Consider the following 23249-nt stretch of genomic DNA (forward strand, 5'->3'; position numbering starts at 1 on the left):
TTTTTAAGCGTTGTACCGACATTTGAAACCATAAAGATTTGAATTTAAAGGAACATGAAACTTCTACTTTAAAATACCATGAAAATCAACACAAATGAAAAACTGGAGGAAATTCTTGAAAAATATGCAACAAAGATTTAACAGCTTTAATATGTAAAGAGTGATCTGAAATCAAAAGAAAAAACTCAATAGGAAAATAGGTAATAGAAATGAACAACTTATAAAAGAAGGAAAACAAATGCCTCAAAAGAAAACTATTTAACCAAAGAAGTAATCAAGAAAAGCAAATTAAAAGAGCAATGAGATTAATATTTCATATCAGACTGACAAAAATTAATAAGAATGATATTATCCAATAGCAGCAGGGTTCATTGAGAAGTGAACCTTATTAATAACTGCTGACTAGGACGTAATGGAGGGGGCCCGGCTGTGGCTCAGTTGCTAAGTTCACATGTTCCACTTCCGTGGCCTGGGTTCTTGGGTTTGGATCCTGGGTGTGGACATACACCAATTGTCAGCCAAAAATAAAATAGAGAAATATTGGCACAGATGTTAGCTTCGGGCTAATCTTCCTCAGCAAAAAAAAAAAAGAAGAAGAAGAAGAAGAAGAATGTAATTGATAATGCCTTCCTAAAAGTCCACGTAGCATGTGTCAAAAACCGAAAAATGTGTGCTTTGTTACTCAACAATTACACTAGCAGGAATTTATCCTAAGGAAAATACTGGGTAAGGGTGCAGAGGTGTGTGGGGCATTGTTACTTATAATAGAGAAGGATTTTTAAAATGCATACCCAATCATGGACTGTTAAACTATCCACCAGTGGACGACTACGTAGTCATTACAGCTGAAGGTATTAACATGAAAAGAGATTAATGACTATTGGTAAGCAGAAAAAACAGGTGACCAAACACAGCATACATAACATATAGACAAACGGTCTCATTTTTGTTAAAAAATGTATTTGCTTGCCTACATATGAGTTCGGAAGAATACATGGCAAAATCTTAATAGTAATTATCTTCGGTTGACAGAATGCTGTTTTTATTGCTTTATTAAGTATCAGCAGGAAAAAAAGAAAATAAAGAAGTAGCGTGTTTCTAAAAGGACACGCAAGCACAAAAGTGACCATCTGTTAACAGAGCACGCGGCCTCCGAGCCTCCCGCGGCGGTTTCCACGTGCGCGCGTCCACAAGCCACTCCGGGCCCGCGGCCGCCCGCAGCCGGCCGTCCTGCAGGCACCGCCGAGGCCACCCCCGGCGGCGCGGGTCCTGGCGGGGGGCGGGGCACGCCAGGCCGGAAGAGACGCGGCGCCGCGCATGCCCCTTCCTTTCCAGCTCCGGCTCCGGACGCAGCAGCTGCCGAGGTGAGTTCCTCGGGTGCCCGGGTGCCATCGGGCCCCATCCTGGCCGTGCCGCGGCCGTACTCAGCGCACCTCCCGGGGTTAGGGTCGGGGGGCCGCCCCCTCGCTCCCCGTGCGCCCATTTCTGAGCAGTGAGGGGGGCCGGGGGCGCGCTTCGGCACGTCGTGGGGCGCTGGTAGGCGAAGATCGGCGCCCGGAGGGCGGAGGAGGGAGCATGAAGCCCTTGCGTCGCGGCTGGGAGGCTGCGTCCCGCTTGCACGTTCGCCCTTCGGGGCAGCACGCCTCCCCCCGGGCCGCCTCCTCGCCTCGGCCCTTTGGTTTGGGGTCAGCGGCCCGTCGTGCATCGAAGACTTCCCGCCTCCGGTCCTGCTTGCGCGCCTGGAAGTAGAGCTGCGCCATCCGCGGTGGGTGCAGTTGTCGCTGGCCCCCAAATGCTCCGAGAATGCGGTGTCTGCGTCCCCATGAGACCTTGGTGGTGGTGGGGGCGAAAGTCAGGAGCGACATGTACCCCAACCGCGTTGTGTTTGTGTCCTGGCCACTTTTTTCTCGCCCCAAGTGTTGTCGGGGGTGGGGGGGGGGTGGAGGGGCGTGGAGGAGGGAGCTGGTCGCTGGAGGGCTTCAGTTTGGCACGAGTCTGGAGTCCTCCTTCCTGCACGCTGTCTGCGGTGGGTTTGAGATTTTAGCCTGTTGGACAGTGATTCCGTGCAGTGGCTTTGGGGTCGTGCATTTGGTTGGGGACCCTGGCCACATTACTCAGATGTGCTCTCGGTGCTCGCTTCCTCCTTGCAGATGTTGATGCCCAAGAAGAACCGTATTGCCATTTATGAACTCCTCTTCAAGGAGGGAGTGATGGTGGCCAAGAAGGACGTCCACATGCCCAAACACCCCGAGCTGGCAGACAAGAACGTGCCCAATCTTCACGTCATGAAGGCCATGCAGGTAGCCGGTGGGGGCTACTGGAGTGGGGTGCGGATGCAGGGGTTTGCCCCTGATGGTCAAGGCAGAGGCCGAGGAGAGTTCAGGACAGCCAGAGCTGCGTGCTGCCTGGAAGGGCCGTGAGGTAGACACACTGTGCAACGTGTCTCCTCCACAGTTAAGCTTCTCTCTGCACTGCGTTTCCAGCTTCAAGCCTCTGGTTTCGTCTTAACGCTGGTTATCTGTCTTGCAGTCTCTCAAATCCCGAGGCTACGTGAAGGAACAGTTTGCTTGGAGACATTTCTACTGGTACCTTACCAACGAGGGTATCCAGTATCTCCGGGATTACCTCCACCTGCCCCCTGAGATCGTGCCTGCCACCCTGCGCCGGAGCCGTCCTGAGACCGGCAGGCCACGGCCCAAAGGTAGGGGGCCAGGATAAATGCCTCCGAGGGCCTGCCCCAAAGCTGCTCTTCAGCGGGGAGGGGCATACGTGAAAGGGTGGGTTTTTGTTTGTGTGTGGGCCAGAGGTGGTCTTATAGTACACTATCGATGTCACCTTCCGAGGGACTCTTGGCACGTGGGACCTTGGGTCAAGTCCTGGAACGTTTGTCCCCTGGCATGGGTCTGGACTCAGGTCTTCAGGCCATCCTGGGAGATGGTGTTAAACACAGAGTATTAGTCTGTGGCCAGATGCCTGTGGTGGAGCACTGAGTAACTGTTTTCCAGGAGAGTGAGGAGGTGCTTGTCCCCAAGAAGTCCAGAGCAAAGCTGTTTACCACGTGTAAAGGAAATGAAGGGTTTTATAGTTTCTGGGTGACGGGAGCAAAAACAATCAGAAGTCAAATAGGGGAGAACGCGTGTATAAGTGATCGTGGTCTGAAAGGATACGCTTCTGCGGGTGGGGAGTTATCTTCCGACTGGAGGTGGTTTCTGGCTCCACTTGCGTTTTGTCAAGGTTGTGGTTCCCTTGCCTTGGGTTCTGAAAACGCTTGTCACAGGAACTCTGTAGGGGGAGCGGCTTGTGGGCTTGGTGATGAGGTGCAGAGATTCCTAAAAGCAGGATCGTCAGACTGTCCAAGTTGCCCTGGGCAGAGACTTTGGGGAGCTCAGGAATCTAGTTTTTATGACAGCTCCCCAGTGGGTTCTGGCGGTCAGGTAGGATTGCGGATCTTTAGAGCTGACGTTCCCCACCCTGTCTTGGGATGACTTGGGGGGAATACCGTTGTCTGTCTGTGCCCCCAGGGGTGCTGATTTAGTTGGTCTAGGTAGGGACTGACATCTGTTTTAGCCTCTCACTACAGGTTAAGTCTTACTCCTCCTACTTTAAAGAAAAAAAAGTCTGGGGTTAGCCCAGTGGCGCACTGGTTAAGTGCGCACGTTCCACTTCGGCAGCCCAGGGTTCGCCGGTTCAGATCCCAGGTGCGGACTATGACACCGCTTGTCAAGCTGTGCTGTGGCAGGCGTCCCACATATAAAGTAGAGGTAGATGGGCACGATGTTAGTTCGGGGCTAATCTTTCTCAAAAAGAAAAAAAGTAAGTCTGTAGTCTAATCCTATGGACTGTAGGTAAGTTTCAGGGTAACTGTAGAGAGAATACTAGATTAAACGTCCAGTGTTTATGAGAACGTTTTTAAGGCAAATTTTAAAAATCTGTGTCTTAATATATATACCACAGCTTAGTGAGGTATGTGGAGAAGCCCAGTGGGAGCTAAAGGATGCTTGGTGGCCTGTGTTTACATACTTACTATTGGAGGCGGGACTTTCAGCTTATGATACCTCCTTTCCCATTTGCACAGAAAGTTTTCCACTTCAGAGATGAGTCACCTTCAAAATTTGGGCTATTCAGATGTTTGTAGGAATGGCTGGATTTCTTAATTTGCCAAGTAATTGGAAAATAGGCACTTTTAGGAAATAGAAGAAAGCAATCCTTTTGCAGATATATAGCACTTTAATTAAAATGAAAGTTTTCTTAGGCATTTGAGAAGCCAAGAAGTCAATGGTGACAAGTTTATAGCTGACAGTTCTGGGAGTAAGAGTTCCTGTCCCCATTAACCCAGCATAACTGAGTTGTTGCCCAGTGAGAATAAGAGTGATCCCAGTTTTCTCTGCCTGTAGCGAACAGAGTTCCTGCATTGCCCTGTGTTCACAGTGTGGTTTAATTCCTGTAGGTCTGGAGGGAGAGCGACCCGCAAGACTCACACGAGGGGAAGCCGACAGAGACACCTACAGACGAAGCGCTGTGCCCCGTGAGTAATGCGTCACCTGTATTGGGGTGTTGGGGTGGAATCTCAGGATTTCCATCCCCCCTTGCCTGGCCTCAGCCCTTGAAGGTGCCGAGGTGACCAGGAAAGAACCTGGCTTTCGCTCGAGATCATCTCCAGCTGGAGTCCTTTGTGCTTCTTGCCTCATGCAGGCATTTGGTGGATGGGGTTAGGAGGAAGGTTCTCTGAGCCGGGGCACAGAAGACTAGTTGAAGACCTTTAACTAGAGCAAAACCGAAAACTTTCAGGAAAGCAGCATGCGTTTCTTTTTTCCTGGTTTTGTTCCTGTGTTGTAAGCTCCTTAAGGGCAGGGCCACTCAAATTAATTTGTTGCTTGCTCATTGCAAGAAATAGTGCAAAATCTTGTTCTTAAATAGCAGGTGTTTGCATTGATTTGGAAGAGTAGATGTTTCTTCATTCAACAAATATATATTGAGTGCCTGTGGTGTGCCAGGCACTGTTCTAGAAGCCGGGTAGCCAGTAGCGTGTGTCACAGACAAGAGGCCCTTTCATTGAACTTCCATTTTAGTGGGAGGAGAGAGGCTAAGCAGAAACAAGTATACAACGGTGTGGATCTATAGGGGAGAATAAAGGGCGGGGTGGGAGGTGTTGCAGTTTTCAGGGAAATTCTTGGCGGAAGTGAGATTTAAGCGAACACCTGAAGGAGGGGAGGGGCTCCAGCCAGTGGCTGTGTTGGGGGAGAGCATTCCAGGCAGAGGTTCTGCTGGGAAGGTACCTGGTTTGTCTAAATGGAAGACAGCAGGACTGTCAGAAGGGTGTGCAGCTCTCGTAGCTCTGTGGGCTGTGGTAGGACCTGGGGTTTACTCTTGAGTATGACGGGGCCGTTGGTAGTGTTTTTGCTGAGGAGTAATAGGATTCAACTTGTTTTTAAAGAGTCACTCTGTCTTTGGTGCAGAAGAAGTTAATTGTCATGCAAAAACAAGGTTAAAACGGAATTTTTACCGCCTTCTAGCTTTCTTGCCTCCCTCTTTTGGTTCCTGATTATTCATAGATGAGATAGAAGTGGGCACTTGACCTGAATACCTTATCGGATAGTAGTAAGAATGAATTCCTCCAGCAAACAGGCTCTCGGTTCAGAGAAAGTTAGTGGCTGCTCTTATGAGAAGTCATACCACGTGGGGCATCAGTCAGGGAATGGTCCTCCGGAGGAGGTCCTCCCCTCTGCTCCAGGGGTCCCCAGATTGAGGGGAGGTGAGCATTTCAGATGAGAGATGGTCATGAATAAAGGTACAGAGGTGGGGAAGCCATGGTGGCTTGGTAGTCAGAAGGGCAGGGCGTGAGCAGGTGGAAGCCTCTGGTGGGTGTGATCTGTAGTGGGCCGAAGGGAGGCCCCAATTTGAACAAGGTTTACTGAAACCATACTCACTGTTGGTCCTGCCGCCACGTGAACTGTAAAATTTTCTAGTGGCCACACTTAAAGCAAATGGAAATAGTTTATGTGGATATTAATCTTTTAACCTAATATACTTAAAAATGTTATTTTAACATATCTGTGTGAATGTTAATGAGATATTTTGCATTTTCTTGATTCTTCAAATCTGATAAGTATTTTGCACACATCTCAGTTTGGGCTAGTGGCTGCCAAACAAGACAGGGCTGTATTAGATCCTTCATCTTGTTTGCTTCTGTGGGTCCTCAATTCTTTGACCTTTCAGTTTTTCCTTTATTGAGCTCCCTCTGAAGCTAGGTGCCAATCTGAAGCACGTGGTGGGACGTGAGTGTCCTCTGGAGCCATATAGGAAGGGCATGTAATCCAGGCTTTGTGGTCAGGGCAGCCTTCCTGAAGGAGGTGATAGTTTGGGTTGTGGGTTTTGAGGGATGACTTAAGGAAGGCTGCCCAAGCGGGGTGGGGGGGGGGGGCAGCGAAGGTGGCTCAGAAGGTGTTTCCCACTGCTGAGTGTAATTTACTTGTACTTCATGGGGTACATTTGCTGATGTGGCTTTTCCTGCAAGATTGAGGCAGGTGACTTGTTTTCCCTTGTCCTACCGTAGATCCGATCATATGATGAATCTAAATTGGTGTTTCTCCTTCTAGCTGGTGCTGACAAGAAAGCTGAGGCCGGGGCTGGGTCAGCAACTGAATTCCAGTTTGTGAGTATTGCCTGCCTGCACCCTCCCCCCCCCCTTCGCTCTCCATAAGTAGTCATTGTTCTGGCCTCAGCCGTGTGACTCTGCAAGGTCTAGGCATGCAGTGTAGTGTGGTGGGCCCTCCTCTTCCCCCCCCCCCCCCCCCCCAAAACCACAGGTTCCGAATAAGTTTTTACATTAAGGCACAGTATACAAACATAAATGTATAAATTACTGAAATGAGTCTCAGATCAGTACTACCTGTGGAGTAGTGCTGCTTTGCATTTTATTAATGATGGTCATAACCCGCATAATTAGTTTCATGAACCTAAACTTGAGGTTGGGAATCGAACACTGGAGATTGAGTGCTCTAGAGCCAAGATGGTGCGGAATCCAATCCTCCAGATGGCGTGGTCTCGGGCAGGTTCCCGTCTGTGCCACAGTCTCATCTGTAAATACCGAGGATGATTGTGGTCACCTCTAGGTAATCGTGAGATTAGTTACTTGGTTAAGTGCCCGGCACAGGGGCTGGCACATCACTATTGGGGCAACAGCTGGCCACTGGCAGATCTTCACAGCACACAGTTGTGTAAGGCCTCATTTGTGAAAAGGAGGTGTGTGTGGCGGGCACAAGATCCTGTCATGTGCTAGGCGCTATCATGTGTGTATATAGGAACACAGTCTTGAGTGGGTATCCAGATTCCCATTCTAGAAATGAGGAAACGGCCTAGGCGGTGAATGTGGCCCACAGCCAATCAGAGGCAGGGCTGGGATTTATGGCCTGGATTCTCCGAGCCCTTACATTTGGGGACATCTTTAGTGATAATGAGGCCCGCAGTCTATGCCCCACTAATACTGACGTCCTGTGCTTTCTCTTGCAGAGAGGCGGATTTGGTCGTGGACGTGGTCAGCCACCTCAGTAAAGTTGGAGATTGCTTTGTGTTGAATAAACTTGTAGCTAGAAGAAATTAATCTTGTGCGCCCTGTTTTGTTTGCATTTGTGTCCTGAACAGGAGTGGTATAAGGATCAGAATGTAAGTGGGGCAAGACTGGATTGGTTTTGAGAGTTGTCCTTATCCAGGGTGACATCATTTGTTAGAGCCGCGGTACTGGGTGCTCTTTGCTCCAGCAGACGCCTCCCGGCAGCATCATGTCCTGTGTGGTTACCCTTCTGGGAGGTGGTCGGAAAGCTGGGCGTCTTCCTCAGACCGACCATGTTGGCTCAGCACTGGACGGAGGGAAAGTTGCTGTTTTGCTGGTCCTGGAATACTACGCTCAACCTTCAAGGCTCGGGGCTTACAAGAATCAAGGGAGAAAATAAGCAGTTAAAAATTCACAAAAACGTCTAAAAGGGACTGCCCAGCCATCTGATGACCGCTGGGGTTTTTGTCTTTCCATAATCGGAATAAATACTGGACAACTGGAGCCTTGAAAAGGGAAAACACATTGTCTAGTTTTCCTGGAGCCTAAGTGGTGACCCAGCATATGACAGGAGTAAATGGACAAGAGCAGTGTGGAGAGTTTGCCCTTGGTGGGGCCAAGTGCCACCATGGTATAGGTTCCAGCGGGGTTTGGTGGGACCATTTCTGTGGTCTTGCACTGCAGTCACCACTCACCTGGCCCAGGGGCCCTTGAAGGTGCAGCCCGGTGAGAGCTCGGGCACAAGCCTGCAGGCGGGTTTGCCGCCTGAGACACCGACTTTGGCTTGCAGGTGAAACCATGACTCTTGGCCGCAGCAAATACGCACTTGTAAGCAGGGGTCAAAGCTTTTGAGGTACAGCTTTGCACCAACCAGCAACTCGGCGGGCACATCAAGCTAAGGTCTTTCAGCACCCAAATGGTAATTAATAGAAGTGGATCTTACAGGCTACAGGGACTTGGGAGTCATATTTGTGGGGTACTATGGGCCAAGCATTGTATGGAGATGGATAATTTAGCCAAGTGAGGTTGCTAACTGGTCAAAATCCAAAACTATACAGGTGGTTTTATGCTGGGAACCACCTATTCCAGTCCCAACAGGCAGTTGTCATTTAGACCACAGGGTGGCAGCCGACAGCAGCTCCGAGTGTGCGCTGAAGCTTCGTTCTGGGAGGTGAGCTGCATTCTGAACCACGAATAAGTAGAAGCTTGCTTTGGCAGAAAGAGGCAGTGTTTGGGGAAGCTGTTTCAGTGCAGTCTTGGCTGCCTTGCCAAAGGTTGCTTTGTTTCCAATTTTTCTGCTGGCTCGAGTGATGTCAAGTGGTTTGCCCGTGTTCACACGCCTTGTGATTGTTTAACCTGGATTCCACTGTGAAATGTTAGGAGCTCCCGGCCTTTCTGTTTCCTACCAAGGCCAGCGAGGGAGCGGATGGGTTTCCTCTACAGCCTTGGTGATTTTCTGGCCCGAAAACATCGCTTTTCAGCTAGAGCTCTGCCAACCTTTTCCCTCGTGATTTAAATTAGTTCCAGAATGTATTCTTCCAGATCACCCGTGGTCTCTGGGAAAATCTGAGCAATCTACAATGTAGAGTCGGGGCCTGTGGATAAAAACATGCAGATGGAGGTGGCTCTTGCTAGCTGGCAACCCCCTGCACCCACCTTGGTAGATTGGCCCCTGCCAATCAATAATCATTGATTAGCTGCTCAGGGATCATTGCTAAGTGCTTTGGGAAACAAAAGGCTTGGAATTTGCATTCAAGGACCTCCCGTCTAGTTAGGAAAATAAAACCAAAGCTGTAGATTGAGGGCTCTAATGCCAATGCTGTGTCACCAGTAGGTTGTTATGTCTAGGCTGAACTCTAAGGAAGTGCAGGGTGGGGAGATGGGTGAAGGCTGAAGTGACCCAGAGGTGGGTTTGTGGAGCAGGGGAGGGGTGAGACCAGTCAGGGCCTCTTGAAGAGGTTTTGTATGTCAGATGGTGTCAGGTTGTGAAACTGATGTCCAAAATTAAGGGTTTTTTGAGTAAAGCTAGGAAAAATGAATGCTATTACAAGAGAAGGTCACTTGGGGTGGGTGAGTTGCGAGGGGCAAGCACAGGCCCACCTGGGCATCTGCATGGGCACATCCATCACTGGGCAAAAGCTGTGGAGAAGTTTTGGCCCATGTTCCAGGGTTGGTTTCCAGAGATGCATAGCTCACCAGCTAACCCCCACCACCACTACTATCACCGAAAAAGGCTCCAAAGGATTTTTAAAGGGATTTTGGAAGTTGACAGCGGAAGATAGATTTTCTTGATTTAACACAAACTTTTCAATATGGACCCAAATCCCCTTTCCCTGAAAAATATAGTCCCCTTAAAGGCAGTGCCAATAGCACCTTTAAGTCTCTGACTCTTTTGAAGCCCTACTTCTTTTTTGATTCATTTAGTCAACAGACCTTTAGGAAGCAGCTACCATATGCCTATGTTAGACTGTGGGAGACAAAGTCATTTTTGAGGATACATCCTCTAGCCCTGAAGACATGAGGACTAGAACATCCTTACACCAGTGCCTGGCATGGGCCTCCAGGAGGGCGGTGTGGGTCCGTCATGGCTAGGAATTCCCCATCCCTCCCCCTGTGTCCAGAAGCCAGGCCTGCTAAGGGAGAACCAAAGGACGGAGGCCCACCTGTGCGCAGGCCGTTCTCCATGGTTGGGGGAGGCAGCCAGTAGCAGCCCCACAGCAATGAGGGGAGGTGGGCTCCTACCACTTCTGCTTTAATGCTGAGCCCTGAGAATGGATTCAGCAGTCCTTTCACTTCTTAGACCTGGGAGGAATGAGATGGGAGACAGGCGTCTGGCTGATAGCATTAATTGGGACAATTGTTTCAAAGCCTACAGAGGAGGGTGACCCTGGTTTAATCACTCTCTGTCCTGGGACAAGGTTTGCCTACATTTCCAAGGAGTGTAAAGCACTTTGGGCTCTCAGGAGGGATCAGGGACCCGGGCAAGAGACGGCCTTCTTTGGTTAGGCTTTCAGGATAAGGACTCGATCTTAGGATGCTATGGAAAGAATCTGGTGGTCTGCTGGCAAGGAGGTGACTGGGGTAGGGGTTGGGGCGGAAGTATAACAGATCCTCCTCAAAATGGGCCTCAGCCCTGCCTCCTCCACCTTGCCTCAGGCAGCGCTTGACTTCCCCAGAACCAATGCAATCCCCTCCTAGCAGATTCCCTGCCTCTAGCTTCGCCCTGCTTTCAAACACTCCCCACGCCCAGCCAAGGTTATTTCTCTGAATCACAAATGTGAACAAGGTATTCCCCAGCTTGAAATCCTTCAAAAGCTCTGTGTTGCCTTCTAGAGTCTTCTAGAATCTACACGAGTGCCAGACACCTTGCGTGGCCTAACAGATCCATCACAGCTTCACATCTGCCTACCAAAACGAGGCTCCAAGTTCCAGAATCCAGCTGAACTAGCTCACACTTGTTCTCAGCTTCAGGCTTTTTTGTATGCAGCGTTCTGTGAAACTCTCCCCCCCGCCCCACCCACTCGGGGCTCTTACTCATTCTTCATTATTCATATTACATGTCACCCCTGAGAAGCCTGTCCTGACAGAACCCACCCTATGTCAAAGTCAGGTTAGGTGTGCCTCCTTCAGTGCCCGCAGCATCTCTCAGCTCCAGCAGGCTGTGTCCTTGGACCGTTGTCCGTTTCCTCCCTGACACTCAGCCTCACTCTGGGGGCCTAGTTCAGTGCTTCACATGCAGCAGCTCCTTTGTCATTGTTAGCTGCAAGAATGATGTCCCTAAGGAGTTGTCTCTGAGATGCTGTCTCCTTATGGGAAAGAACACTTGTAAAAAAAAAAAAATCTCTGCAGGCCTAAGCTGGGAATGCAAAAGTGACCGAGACACATCCTTACCATGGAGGTTCTGCCCGACTTAGGGAAAGCAGACCTAGAAACATACACTAAGTGGCCTAGTGGCTGTGGCTGGAGTTTTATTGGTGGCTTGTGGGGAGGAGGAGAGCACATATTATCCAGGGGAAGGCCACTGGTTCTTCTCTGAGTCTTACAGTATGGACTAAAGAGCAACAGTATGGACCAAACTCTTATAGTTTGGACTAAAATAGCATGAGACAATAATGGTGGCTGGCCCAGGTGGTGCCCGTGGAGTAATTGGAGAAGGCTGGGTTTCCTTGGCCAAGTCTAGGAGTTTGTATTATTTTCATTCTTTTATGTATTTTTTCAGCTTTATTGATGTATAATTGACATATAATAAAGTGCATATATTTAAAGTGTACAATCTGATAATTTTGTTTTACATATGTATATGCCCATGAAATCAAGATAATGAACATATCCATCACTCCAAAAGTTTCCTTCTGTTAGTTCATAATCCCTGACCCCCATCTCCAGGCAAACACTCGTCTGCTTTTTGTCATATAGATTACTTTGCATTTTCTAAAGTTTTATAAAATTATACAGTATGCACTCTTTTACAGTCTGGCTTCTTTTTTTTTTTTTTTTTGAGGAAGATTAGCCCCAAGCTAACTACTGCCCATCCTCCTCGTTTTGCCGTTTTGCTAAGGAAGACTGGCCCTGAGCTAACCTCCATATCCATCTTCCTCTACTTTATATGTGGGATGCCTACCACAGCATGGCTTGCCACATCCGCACCCGGGATCCGAACCGGCAAACCCTGGGCTGCTGAGAAGCAAACGTTCGAACTGGCTTCTTTTACTTCACGTCATTGTTTTGAGATTCATCAGTGTTGTTGCATGTATCAATAATAATCAATCCTTTTATTGCTAGGTAGTATCCCATTGTATGGATATACTACAGTTTTTTTAATCCATTTACCTGTTGGTAGGTATCTGGGTTGTTTCCAGTTTTGCGCTGTTGTGACGAATGCTGCTATGAACATTGAGGTACAAGTTTGGGTACCTACTTAGGAATGGAGTTGGTGGGTCATCGGTTCACTCTATGGGTAACATTTGAGGAGTTGTTTTCCGGTGGCTATACCATTTTACATTTCCCACCAGCGGTGTATGGATTTCAGTCGCTTCTCATCTTCACTTATGCTTGGTCTGCTCAGTCTTTTTAGTTAGTCATTCCAATAGGTGTGAAGAGTTTGGATTTTATCCTGTAGGTGATTGGGAGCCGATTCACAATAGAAAGGTGAAGATTGACGCAACCAGGAGTGCTGGTGCTAAACAGAGATTTGAAGCCCCACTGCAGGAAACAGTAGACTCAGTTTGGGTCTGCAGAGTGACCACCCTGGGGCACTGAGTGGTCATGGGTAAACCGCTCAGTCAACAGTGACCACAATACACATTCAGCCTGCTAACGGGAAAGGGAGGGGGGAAATCCATCATTTGATTGCTCAGTTTTAGAAAAGGAAACTAGGACAGAATGAGGGCATTAAGGGGGAGAAATGAAAGGAATTGTTTAAAAAGTTACAGCCCATAGAAAGCCTGGAGCCCATTTCTATTTAAAAGTGCTTTATTGGAAGCCCGTGATAAATGCATGGCGCAAGTCCAAAAGAACAGCCACTTGAAAAATAAGCCCTGCATGGTTTACTGACATATCAAAGAGACCATTGTGAGGAAAAGGGCATCTTTAAAAATAAATAAATATTAAATGGGAGAGGATACCCAAGCTGAGGGAATCAGGAGACTTAAAACAGAGCAGAATTTGCAAAAGGTAAGAATTGAATGGCATTAAAACATTCCAAAGAGTACCAGCAAGAACGTCAAAGCCAGTAGTTCTAATTTATTTAAGTGCGTGAAAAACAGGAGGTCAGTTTGAGAATCTGGGGGCATCAGTTCATTAATGTGCAATAAGTGTACCCGGGGGACGAACGGTCAACAGGCTCTGTGGCATCTGCCTCCATCACACAGAGATTTCCCTCCCCTTCCATTCAAGTTTAAAAAAAGCTTTTTATTATGAAAAATTTCAAATGTATATAAAATAATCATGAGTATAGTAAACCACCACATGCCCACCCTGACCTACAGGTCTATTCTGCCTCTCTTGTTACACCAATCTGTACACCCACTCCCCTCTCACCCCAACTCAATTATTTTTTTAAAGTCAGGTTTATTGAGGTATAATTTACATGCAGTAAAATTCACCCTTTTTAGGGGTACAGTTCTGAGTTTTGATATACAGATATAGTCATGTATCCTGTATAGTCATGTTATCTGCGTGGGTCCAATGTAACCACAGGGGTCCTTATAAGTGAAAAGGGAGACAGGAGAGTCAGAGAAAGACATGTGATGAGGGAGGTAGAGGTCAAAGAGAGAGAGAGAAGTGGCCAGAAGTACTGGCTGTCTGGCAAATACTTGAACCCCACTGCAGAAATAGTAGACTGAATTTGGGTCTGCACAGTGACCACACTGCCACAGCGAAGCTATGGAACATTTCCATCATCCTAAATAGGTCCCCTGTGCTGGCCCTTTGTGGTCAACACCCTGGCAACCACTACTCTTGGTCTCTATAATTTATCCTTTTCTAGAATATTAGATAAACAGAACCATACATATGTCCTCTTGTATGAAGCCTCATGCAGGCTTCTTTTTTTTCTTTTTTTTTTTTAAAGATTTTATTTTTTCCTTTTTCTCCCCAAAGCCCCGCCGGAACATAGTTGTATATTCTTTGTTGTGGGTCCTTCTAGTTGTGGTACGTGGGACGCTGCCTCAGCGTGGTTTGATGAGCAGTGCCATGTCTGCGCCCAGGATTCGAACCAACGAAACACTGGGTCACCTGCAGCGGAGCACGCGAACTTAACCACTCGGCCACGGGGGCCAGCCCCCTTCTTTTTTTTCTTTTAAAGTATGCTTTTTGGTGAGGAAGATTGGCCCTGAGCTAACATCTGTTGCCAATCTTCCTTTTTTTTCCCTCCCCAAAGCCCCGGTACATAGTTGTATTTCTTAGTTGTAGGTCATTCTAGTTCTTCTACGTGGGATGCTGCCACAGCTGGCCTGATGAACAGTGTGTATGTCCACACCCAGGATCCGAACTGGCAAACCCAGGGCTGCCAAAGCAGAGTGTGTGAACTTAACCATTTGGCCATGGGGCCAGCCCCTACAAGGCTTCTTTTGCTCAGCATAATGTTTCAAGATTCATCCATGCTATTGTGTGTATCAGTAGTTTGTTCCTTTTTATTGCTGACTAGTATTCCATTGAGTGGACGTACCACAGTTTGTTTATTCATTTTTATTTTTTTTTAACAGGCATTTTTAGGTAAAATTGACATTGAAATATACAAATCTTAACTCCACCCTTTTGACAAATGGATACAATCATGTAACTCACACCCCTGAGAAAGAGAAAAGCAGCCCCTGACATCCAGGAACTGGCCTGACCCTTATAGGTAGGCCTTGGTGTGTTTGAAGTTGGCCTGGTGCTCACAGTGAGGCCGTGTCATTCTCCTCTTGGACATAAGTAACGTCATCAAACATCAATATCAGACAAGGTCACTTTGTGACTCTCATAAAGTAGACACAAAATCAAGACCATTGAATAATCCTGTCTAAGCACAGACAAAAACAAGTTCACTGTGCAAACCCCTAGAATGTAAAATATCCCCCTTTCCTAGCTAAAATGAGTGGCTTCACTTCTCTACCAGTTTGAACTTCAGCCGTGCTCATTCCAACCTCCTGCTGGGGAAGATTTTTGAGATACCCAATCACAGAATTACCCAGCTTCCTGACAGCATCCAGTCCAGAGCAAAGCCCTGCTTCCTTAAAACCTCCCCAGCATCACCTCACACAAGCCCCAATCCTGTAACAAGTCACTCTTTTGGGTGTTTTTTTTTTTTTTTTTTTTGTGAGGAAGATTCGCCCTGCTCTAACATCTATTGCCAGTCTTCCTCTATCTTGTACATGGGTCACTGCCACAGCATGGCTTGACAAGAGGTACATGTCTGCGCTTGGAATCCGAACCCGTGACCCCAGGCCACCGAAGCAGAGCGTGCCGAGTTTACCTACTACACCATGGGGCCGGCCCACAAGCCATTCTTAACACCTTCTTCCTGAGACCCCCCCTATGCTTCTCCATGGTCTGTGTTCTCCTCATTGCAACGAGCAAAAAACTCAACTTTGTTCAACCAAAGATATGCTCTTGGTCTTGGGCTGGAGGGCGTTGACACCCCTAACAAGATACAGGACATGTCACCCTGTGCTGTTTGGACACGGCACGGACATCTGTGGACGTCGGCGTTGTTCGGCTATTGTGGTCAAAGCTTCTGTGAGTGTTTGAGACGAGTCTTTTTGTGGATGTATGTTTTCATTCTTGCCAGGTGTGTTAGTGTCCTACGGCTGCTGTAAGAAATTATCACACACTTAGTGGCCTAAAACAACACAAATTAGTTATCTCACAGTTCTGGTGGCCAGAAGTCCAAAATGGGTCAGCAGGGCTGCGTTCCTCTGGCAGCTTTGGGGAGAAGCTCTTTTCTTGCCTTTTCCGGCTTCTAGAAGCCACCTGCATTCCATGGCCCCTTCCTCTTTCTTAAAGCCAGCAGGGTAGCATCTTTAAATCTTTCCCTCTGACCTCTACTTCTGTCGTCACATCTCTGTCTCTGACTCCCCTGTCACCCTCTTTCCTTCTAAGGACCCTTATGATTACATTGGGCCCACCCAGATAACACAGGATAATATCCCCCGAGATCCTTAAGTTACATCTGCCAAGTCCCTTGGCCCATGGAAGGTCATGAATTCACAGGTTCTGGTGAGGAGGATGTGGCCATCTTTGGGGGCCACTATTCTCCCTACCACACAGGGGAAAAAGGTAGACATATGTTTGACTGTTATTAGGTAGACATATGTTTGACTTTGTGAGACATTGCTAGGCAGTTCTCCAAAGAGTGTGTACTATTTTGTACTCTCAACGGTGATGTGTGAGAGTTCCAGTTACTCAACATCCTCACCAACACTTGATGCTGTCCGTCTTTTTAATTTTAGCCATTCCTATAGAGATGTATAAAATGAGCAGTTATGAAGACTCAAAGCATACTCATGCAAATTTAAAATAGACGTAGCGGCACCTCACTGTGGTTTTCATTTGCACTTCACTGGTTACCAGTGATATTCAGCACTTTTTCTTGTGATCATTGGCCATTTGTGTATTTTTCTTTGTGAGTATCTTTTCAACTACTTAGCCCATTTTTAAATTGAGTTGTTTGTCTTTTTTATTATTATTATTTTGTTTTGTTTTGTTTTTATTTATTTATTTTTTGAGGATGATTAGCCCTGAGCTAACTACTGCCAATCCTCCTCTTTCTGCTGAGGAAGACTGGCCCTGAGCTCACACCCATGCCCATCTTCCTCCACTTTATACGTGGGACGCCTACCACAGCATGGCTTGCCAAGCGGTGCCCTTTCTGCACCCGGGATCTGAACTGGCGAACCCTGGCTGCTGAAGCAGAATGTGGGAACTTAACCACTAGGCCATGGGGTCAGCCCCTGCTCTGTGTCTTTGTTGAAAATCAAGTAATCATGTAAGTGTTGGTCTATTTCTCAGTTCTCTATTCTCTCCCATTGATTTGTTAGTCTGTCTTTACACCATTATTCCACTGTCCTGATAACTGTCATTTACAGTAAGTATTGAAATTAGGTAATATAAATCCTCTAATTCTATTTTTTTCAAGATATTTTTGGTTATTCTATACCCTTTTCATTTCCATTTATATTTTAGAATCGCTATGCCTACTTTCAAATAACCTGATGACATTTTATAGGAATTACATTGAAACTATATATCAACTTAGGTAGAATAGATTCTTTTCAATACTGAGTTTCCTAATCCATGACATGGTATCTCTCTCCATTTTATTTAGGTCTTCTTTAATTTCTCTCAGCAATATTTTGTAGTTTTCAGTATACAGATCTTACACAATTTTCGTTAGGTTTATTTGTAGATATTTGACATTTTTTGATACTATTATAAATGCTATTTTGTTTTAAACTTCATTTTCCAACTGTTTGTTGCTTGTTATACAGATATACCTGATTTTTATTTATGGACCTTGATTCCTTTTATCTTGATAATTTCACCTATTATTATTATTATTTTTTGCTGAGGAAGATTTGCCCTGAGCTAACATGTGTGCCAATCTTTCTCTATTTTGTATGTGGGTCACTACCACGGCAGGGCTGCTGCCGAGTGCCGAACCCAGGCCACTGAAGCAGAACATGCTGAACTTAACCACTAGGCACAGGGCCTACCCTGATCATTTCACTTATTAATGCTAGTATATTGGGGTGGCTACCTTTGGATTTTTCTACATACGCAATCATGTTGTCTATGAGTAGTGATGATTTTACTTCTTTTCCAGTCTTCTGCCTTGTATTTATTTTTCATGCCTCATTCACTAGCTAAGGTCTCTAATACAATATTCGCTAGTAGCAGTGGGAGCAGATGTTCTTGTGTTGTTCCTGATCTTAGTGGGGAAGTATTTGATCTTTTACCATTAAGTATGATGTTAGCTGTTGTTCATAGATGTCCTTTATCAGGCTGAAAAAGTTCACTTCTGTTTCTGGTTTGCTGATAGTTTTTATTAGGAAAGAATGATTTTATTCAACATTTTTTTTTCTTTAAAGATTGGCACCTGAGCTAACAACTGTTGCCAATCTTCTTCTTTTCTTTTCTGCTTTTTCTCCCCAAATCCCCCCAGTACATAGTTGTATATTACAGCTGTGGGTCCTTCTAGTTGTGGTATGTGGGACGTTGCCTCAACGTGGCTTGATGAGCGGTGCCATGTCCGCACCCAGGATCCGAACCAGAGAAACCCTGGGCCGCCTGCAGCGGAGCGCACGAACTTAACCACTCGGCCACGGGGCCAGCCTCTATTAAACATTTTTTATGAAATATTTTTCCCAGATCAAGATGATCATATAGTTGTTCTCCTTTACTCTGTTCATGAGGTTTATGTCATTGATTGATTTTTGTAAAGTTAAGCTAACCTTGCAGCCTTGTACTAAACTTCTCTGGTCATGATATGTTTCACTGTCTATATAGCTAGATTCTAGTTACTGATATTTTGTCTAGGATTTTCGTGTGTGTGTGTGTCTATATTCATGAGCACTATAGCTCTGGAACTCTTTTTTCTTGTAATGTCTCTACTGGATTTTGGAATCAGGGTTATACTGGCCTCATAATACAAGTTGGGAAGTATTCGTTCCCCCTCTATTTTCTGAAAGGTTGCAGAGGATTTGTATTACTTCTTCCTTGGATATTTGATATATTTCACCAATGATACCACCTGGCACTAGGGTTTTCTTTGTAAGAAGGCTATTTTTTTTTAAATAGACTTTTTATCTTTTCATTTTTTTTGAGGAAGACTAGCCCTGAGCTAACATCTGCCGCCAATCCTCCTCCTTTTGCTGAGGAAGCCTGGCCCTGAGCTAACATCCGTGCCCATCTTCCTCTACTTTATATGTGGGATGCCTACCACAGCATGGCTTGCCAAGCAGTGCCATGTCCACACCCAGGATCTGAACCGGCAAACCCTGGGCCGCCGAAGCGGAACGTGTGCACTTAACTGCTGCATCACTGGGCTGGCCCTAGACTTTTTATTTTAGAATAGTTTTAGGTCTACAGAAAAGTTATGAAGATTACAGAGTTCCTAGATACCTCACATCCAGTTTCCCTTATTGTTAACATCTTACATTGATATGGGACATTTGTCACAACCAATATCAATACATTATTATTAACAAAAGTTGCAAAAGGGTTTTTAACAAATTCAGTTTGTTGAATAGATAAGGCTAGTCCAATTTTCTATTTTATTTATTTATTTATTTATTTTGAGGAAGATTAGCCCTGAGCTAACTACTGCCAATCCTCCTCTTTTTTGCTGAGGAAGACTGGCCCTGAGCTAACATCTGTGCCCATCTTCCTCTCCTTTATATGTGGGACGCCTACCACAGCATGGCTTGACAAGCAGTGCGTAGGTCCACACCTGGGATCTGAATCTGTGAACCCTGGGCCGCCAAAGTGGAATGAGTGAACTTAACTGCTGCGCCACTGGGGCTGGCCCCAAGAATTTTAATTTTTTTTTTTTAGGAAGATTAGCCCTGAGCTGACATTTGCTGCCAATCCTCCCCTTTTTGAGGAGGATAGGCCCCGAGCTAGCATCTATGCCCGTCTTCCTCTATTTTATATGTGGGATGCCTCCCACACCATGGCTTGATAAGCAGTGCATAGGTCCACACCCGAGGGGTTCAAACCAGCGAACCCTGGCTTGCCAAAGCAGAGTGCACTAACTTAACCACTGCGCGACTGGGCTGGCCCCTATTTTGTTGTTTTTTGTAAATTATTTTTCTAGTAATTTGTTCATTTCACTTAAAGTTGTTGAATTTATTGGCATAAAGTTTTTCATAATATTCCCTTATTACTCTTTTGATGTCTGTGGGATCTGTAGTGAGATTCCCTTTTTCATTGCTGATGCTGGTAATTTGTTTTTTCCTCTCTTTTATCCTTAATCTGTCTTGCTCGTGATTTATGAATTTTATTCATCTTTTCAAAGAACCAACTTTTGGCCTTTGTTAACTTTCTCTATTGTTTGTTTTCTATTTCACTGATTTCTTTTCTTTATTACTTTCTTTCTTCTACTTAATTTGGGTTAAATTTGCTTGCTTAGCTTCTTAAAGTGGAAACTTAGATAATTGATTTTAAGTTTTTTGCCTTCCTAATATAAGCATTTAAAGGTATATATTTCCTTCTAAGCACTGCTTTAGTTGAATCCCGTGAATTTTTTTTTTCAGGAAGATTGGCCCTGAGCTGACATCTGTTGTCAATCTTCCTTTTTTCCCCCCAAAGCCCCAGAATATAGTTGCACATCCTAGTTGTAAGTCCTTCCAGCTTCTCTATTTGGGACGCTGCCACAGCCTGGCCTAACAAGCAGCGTAGGTCCACGCCCAGGATCTGAACCGGAGAACCCCAGGCCAACGAAGCAGAGCGCGTGAACTTACGCACTCAGCCACAGGTCTGGCCCTGTGAACCCCACAAATTTTGGTATTGTTCAGTTAGAAATATTTTATAATTTCCTTTGTGATTTCCTCTTTGTTTCACAGGTTATTTAGAAATAGACTGTTTAATTTACAAATATTTAGGGCTTTTCTTGATATCTTATTTTTCTGTTCCAATTTAAGTCCTTTTTTCCAAGAACATATTCTGTAAGATTTCAATCTTTTAAAATTTATTGAGGCTGGTTTTATGACCAAGCATATGATCCATCTTGGTGAATGTTCCAAGTATACTTTAAACAAATGTGTATTCTACACTCCTTGGCTGTAGTGCTCTATAAATAGCAATGAGGTCGAAACGGTTGATAATGTTATTCTGATCTTTGACATACCTCCTGCCTTTTTATTGAGTCATTCTATCATTTACTGAGAGAGCAGTCATGTAATCTTCATCTAAGACTATGGAGTGTGCGTTTCTCCCTTTAGTTCTGTTTTTACTTCATGTATTTTGAGGCTGTTACTAGGTGCTTATCTATTTATAATTGTTGGGTTTTCTTTAAATGTCTTTATCTCTGATGGTATTCCATTTTTGAAGCAGAAAGGAAAAAAAAACTTGGTCAGGTGAGAAGGGCTATATAGTAGCAAACAACCATATAGTGGCATCAAAATAGATGGGAGGCATGGGCAAAAACTTGTGACCGACCCCCAGAAAACGGATGAGTAAGCTTGTTCAATTTCCCAGCCCTATTAATAAATTTCCCCTCTTGCCTGCCTGGGACTTGAAATATATTTGTAAGTGCTTTACCCCACAGGGCTTTTGGAAAATTGGACACTTTTAGCAGAATGACATATTTGTTGGGATTAATTTATTTGACTTAAATCTATTAACACCCACTATCACCTATGGAAGGGTAGCCCCTTCTCAAGAATTATCTCCTTCCCCTCTGTTAAGTACACTGCCTGGGATATATGGCCAATAAATGAATGAACTATAGACCAGGTAACTTTTATGAGAGGTGTGGTAGGCAGCTTTGAATATGGCCCCCAATGATCCTTGCCTCCACGTAGTCATGCCTTTGTGTAACCCCCTCCCGTGTTGAGTCAGGCTAATCTATATGATCAACAGAAAGCTGTGGAAGTGACAAAGTGTGACTTTTGAGGCTAGGTCACAAAAGCCATCGCAGCTCAGTCTTGGAACCTTGTATCACTCACCCCGGGAGGAATCCAGCCACCATGTCGTAAGGATGCTCAAGTAGCCCCATGGAGAAGTCCACATGGAAAGGCATGGAGACCCTTTCCACCTCTCAGCCATGCAAGGGAGCTGCCTTCGAGGTGGATCTTCGGCTCTGGTCGAGCCTTCCACTGGCTGCAGCCCCGGCCAACACCCGACTGCAGCCTTATGAGAGACCAGGCCAGCGCTGCTCAGCCAAGCCACTCCAGGATGCTTACCGGACAGAAGCCATGAGAAATAACGAATGATTCATGTTTTAAGCCACTGAGCTTGGGGAAGATTTGTTATGCAGCAATAGGTAACTAATGCAAAAGCAAAGATCAGGAAAAGAAGGTGCTCCTGGGAGACTTGACAGGATGGACAAGGCAGTCCTGGGGAGGCGGGAGGAGTGAGGGGCATCTTAACGGAGCAGGGTGGAGTAAGGGACTTGTGAAAACCAATTTCCTCTATTTTGTTTGTCATTTCATCCAGGATTGGCCTTAAAAAGTTACTATAGATGATGTCTAAAATGTGGGATCAGGAGAATGCTGTGTGATCTACATTCAGAAGACAGATTTTGGGTGTGTCACATGGGGTGTTCCTATAGATAAGTGACTCTCATTCCATACTGAGCAAGTGCTTGAGCTCTATACTAAAGATCAGGTTCTGAAAGGGCAACAGCTGTTCTTGCATTAACAAATGTGTTCGTGAGATGTGTTCTATGCCAGGCTCTGGGATAACTGCTGAGTGAAATAAGCAAGGAGAAGTGAAACACAGATGCTGCTTTCAAGAAGTCTGAACTGTGAGATTGGCAAGAAAACAATGCCACTATGTGACAAATAATGTGATAAGGCAGGACAAACCCAGGCCAGTTGGAGGCATGGAGGCAGTTAGGGAGGGCTGCCAGGAGGAAGTGACTTTTAATCTGAGTTTTGGAGGATAAATAGAATTTGGCTTCTCTCTGGCTGGGAGGGGAGGGACAACGGTAGTGTGTGAAGGTCTTGGAAGAAGAGCCCTCCAGACAGCAGGGAAGCATGTTCAAAGACTTGGAAGGTTGTCTAGAGGTTCAAGAAACTATAGGTAGTTCAGAACGACTGCATTACAGGGGAAGGTCAGCCTGGGCCATCTCCTGCAGGGTCTTGTATCTCCTGGTACAATTTGGATTCTATCTTTAAAGCACTGAGGAGCAACTGTAGGGCTCCAATCAAGGCCATGACTCATTCAGATCTACACCTGGGAAGGATCCTCTTGCTGCAGTGGGTGGACGGAGCTGAAGGGGACTGGATGGGAGCCAAGAAGACCACGGTTCAGGCAAGAGGGAGAATCCTAATGAGGTAATGGCAGAGAGCAAGGAGGGAAGGGGCTGCGGTTGAGGATGTCAAGAAGGCATTAGCAATGAAGTTTATTATTAATTGGACGCAAGGTAAGAGCTATATCAACAATGACTCCTGGGTTTCTAGGCAACTGAAGAGATACCTTAGTTTTTAATGTGGTCATAAGGTAACAGGCAACATTTTACATATTAGTTTTTTCTTATAGGACTTTCAGAGAA

The 23249-nt window shown here is 45.9% G+C and overlaps 1 protein-coding gene across 1 annotated transcript; it reads left to right on the forward strand.

The window, feature by feature from the left end:
• The first annotated feature begins 1217 nt into the window (after positions 1-1217).
• Positions 1218-7600, forward strand: RPS10 (ribosomal protein S10). Its single transcript, XM_046639063.1, has 6 exons — positions 1218-1364; positions 2151-2300; positions 2530-2701; positions 4448-4525; positions 6597-6652; positions 7510-7600. Exons 2-6 carry the CDS (start codon positions 2151-2153, stop codon positions 7549-7551), a joined length of 498 nt encoding a protein of 165 aa, XP_046495019.1. The 5' UTR covers positions 1218-1364; the 3' UTR covers positions 7552-7600.
• The last annotated feature ends 15649 nt before the right edge of the window (positions 7601-23249 follow it).

The sequence above is a fragment of the Equus quagga genome, chromosome 15, assembly GCF_021613505.1.
Source record: "Equus quagga isolate Etosha38 chromosome 15, UCLA_HA_Equagga_1.0, whole genome shotgun sequence".
Taxonomy (NCBI): domain Eukaryota; kingdom Metazoa; phylum Chordata; class Mammalia; order Perissodactyla; family Equidae; genus Equus; species Equus quagga.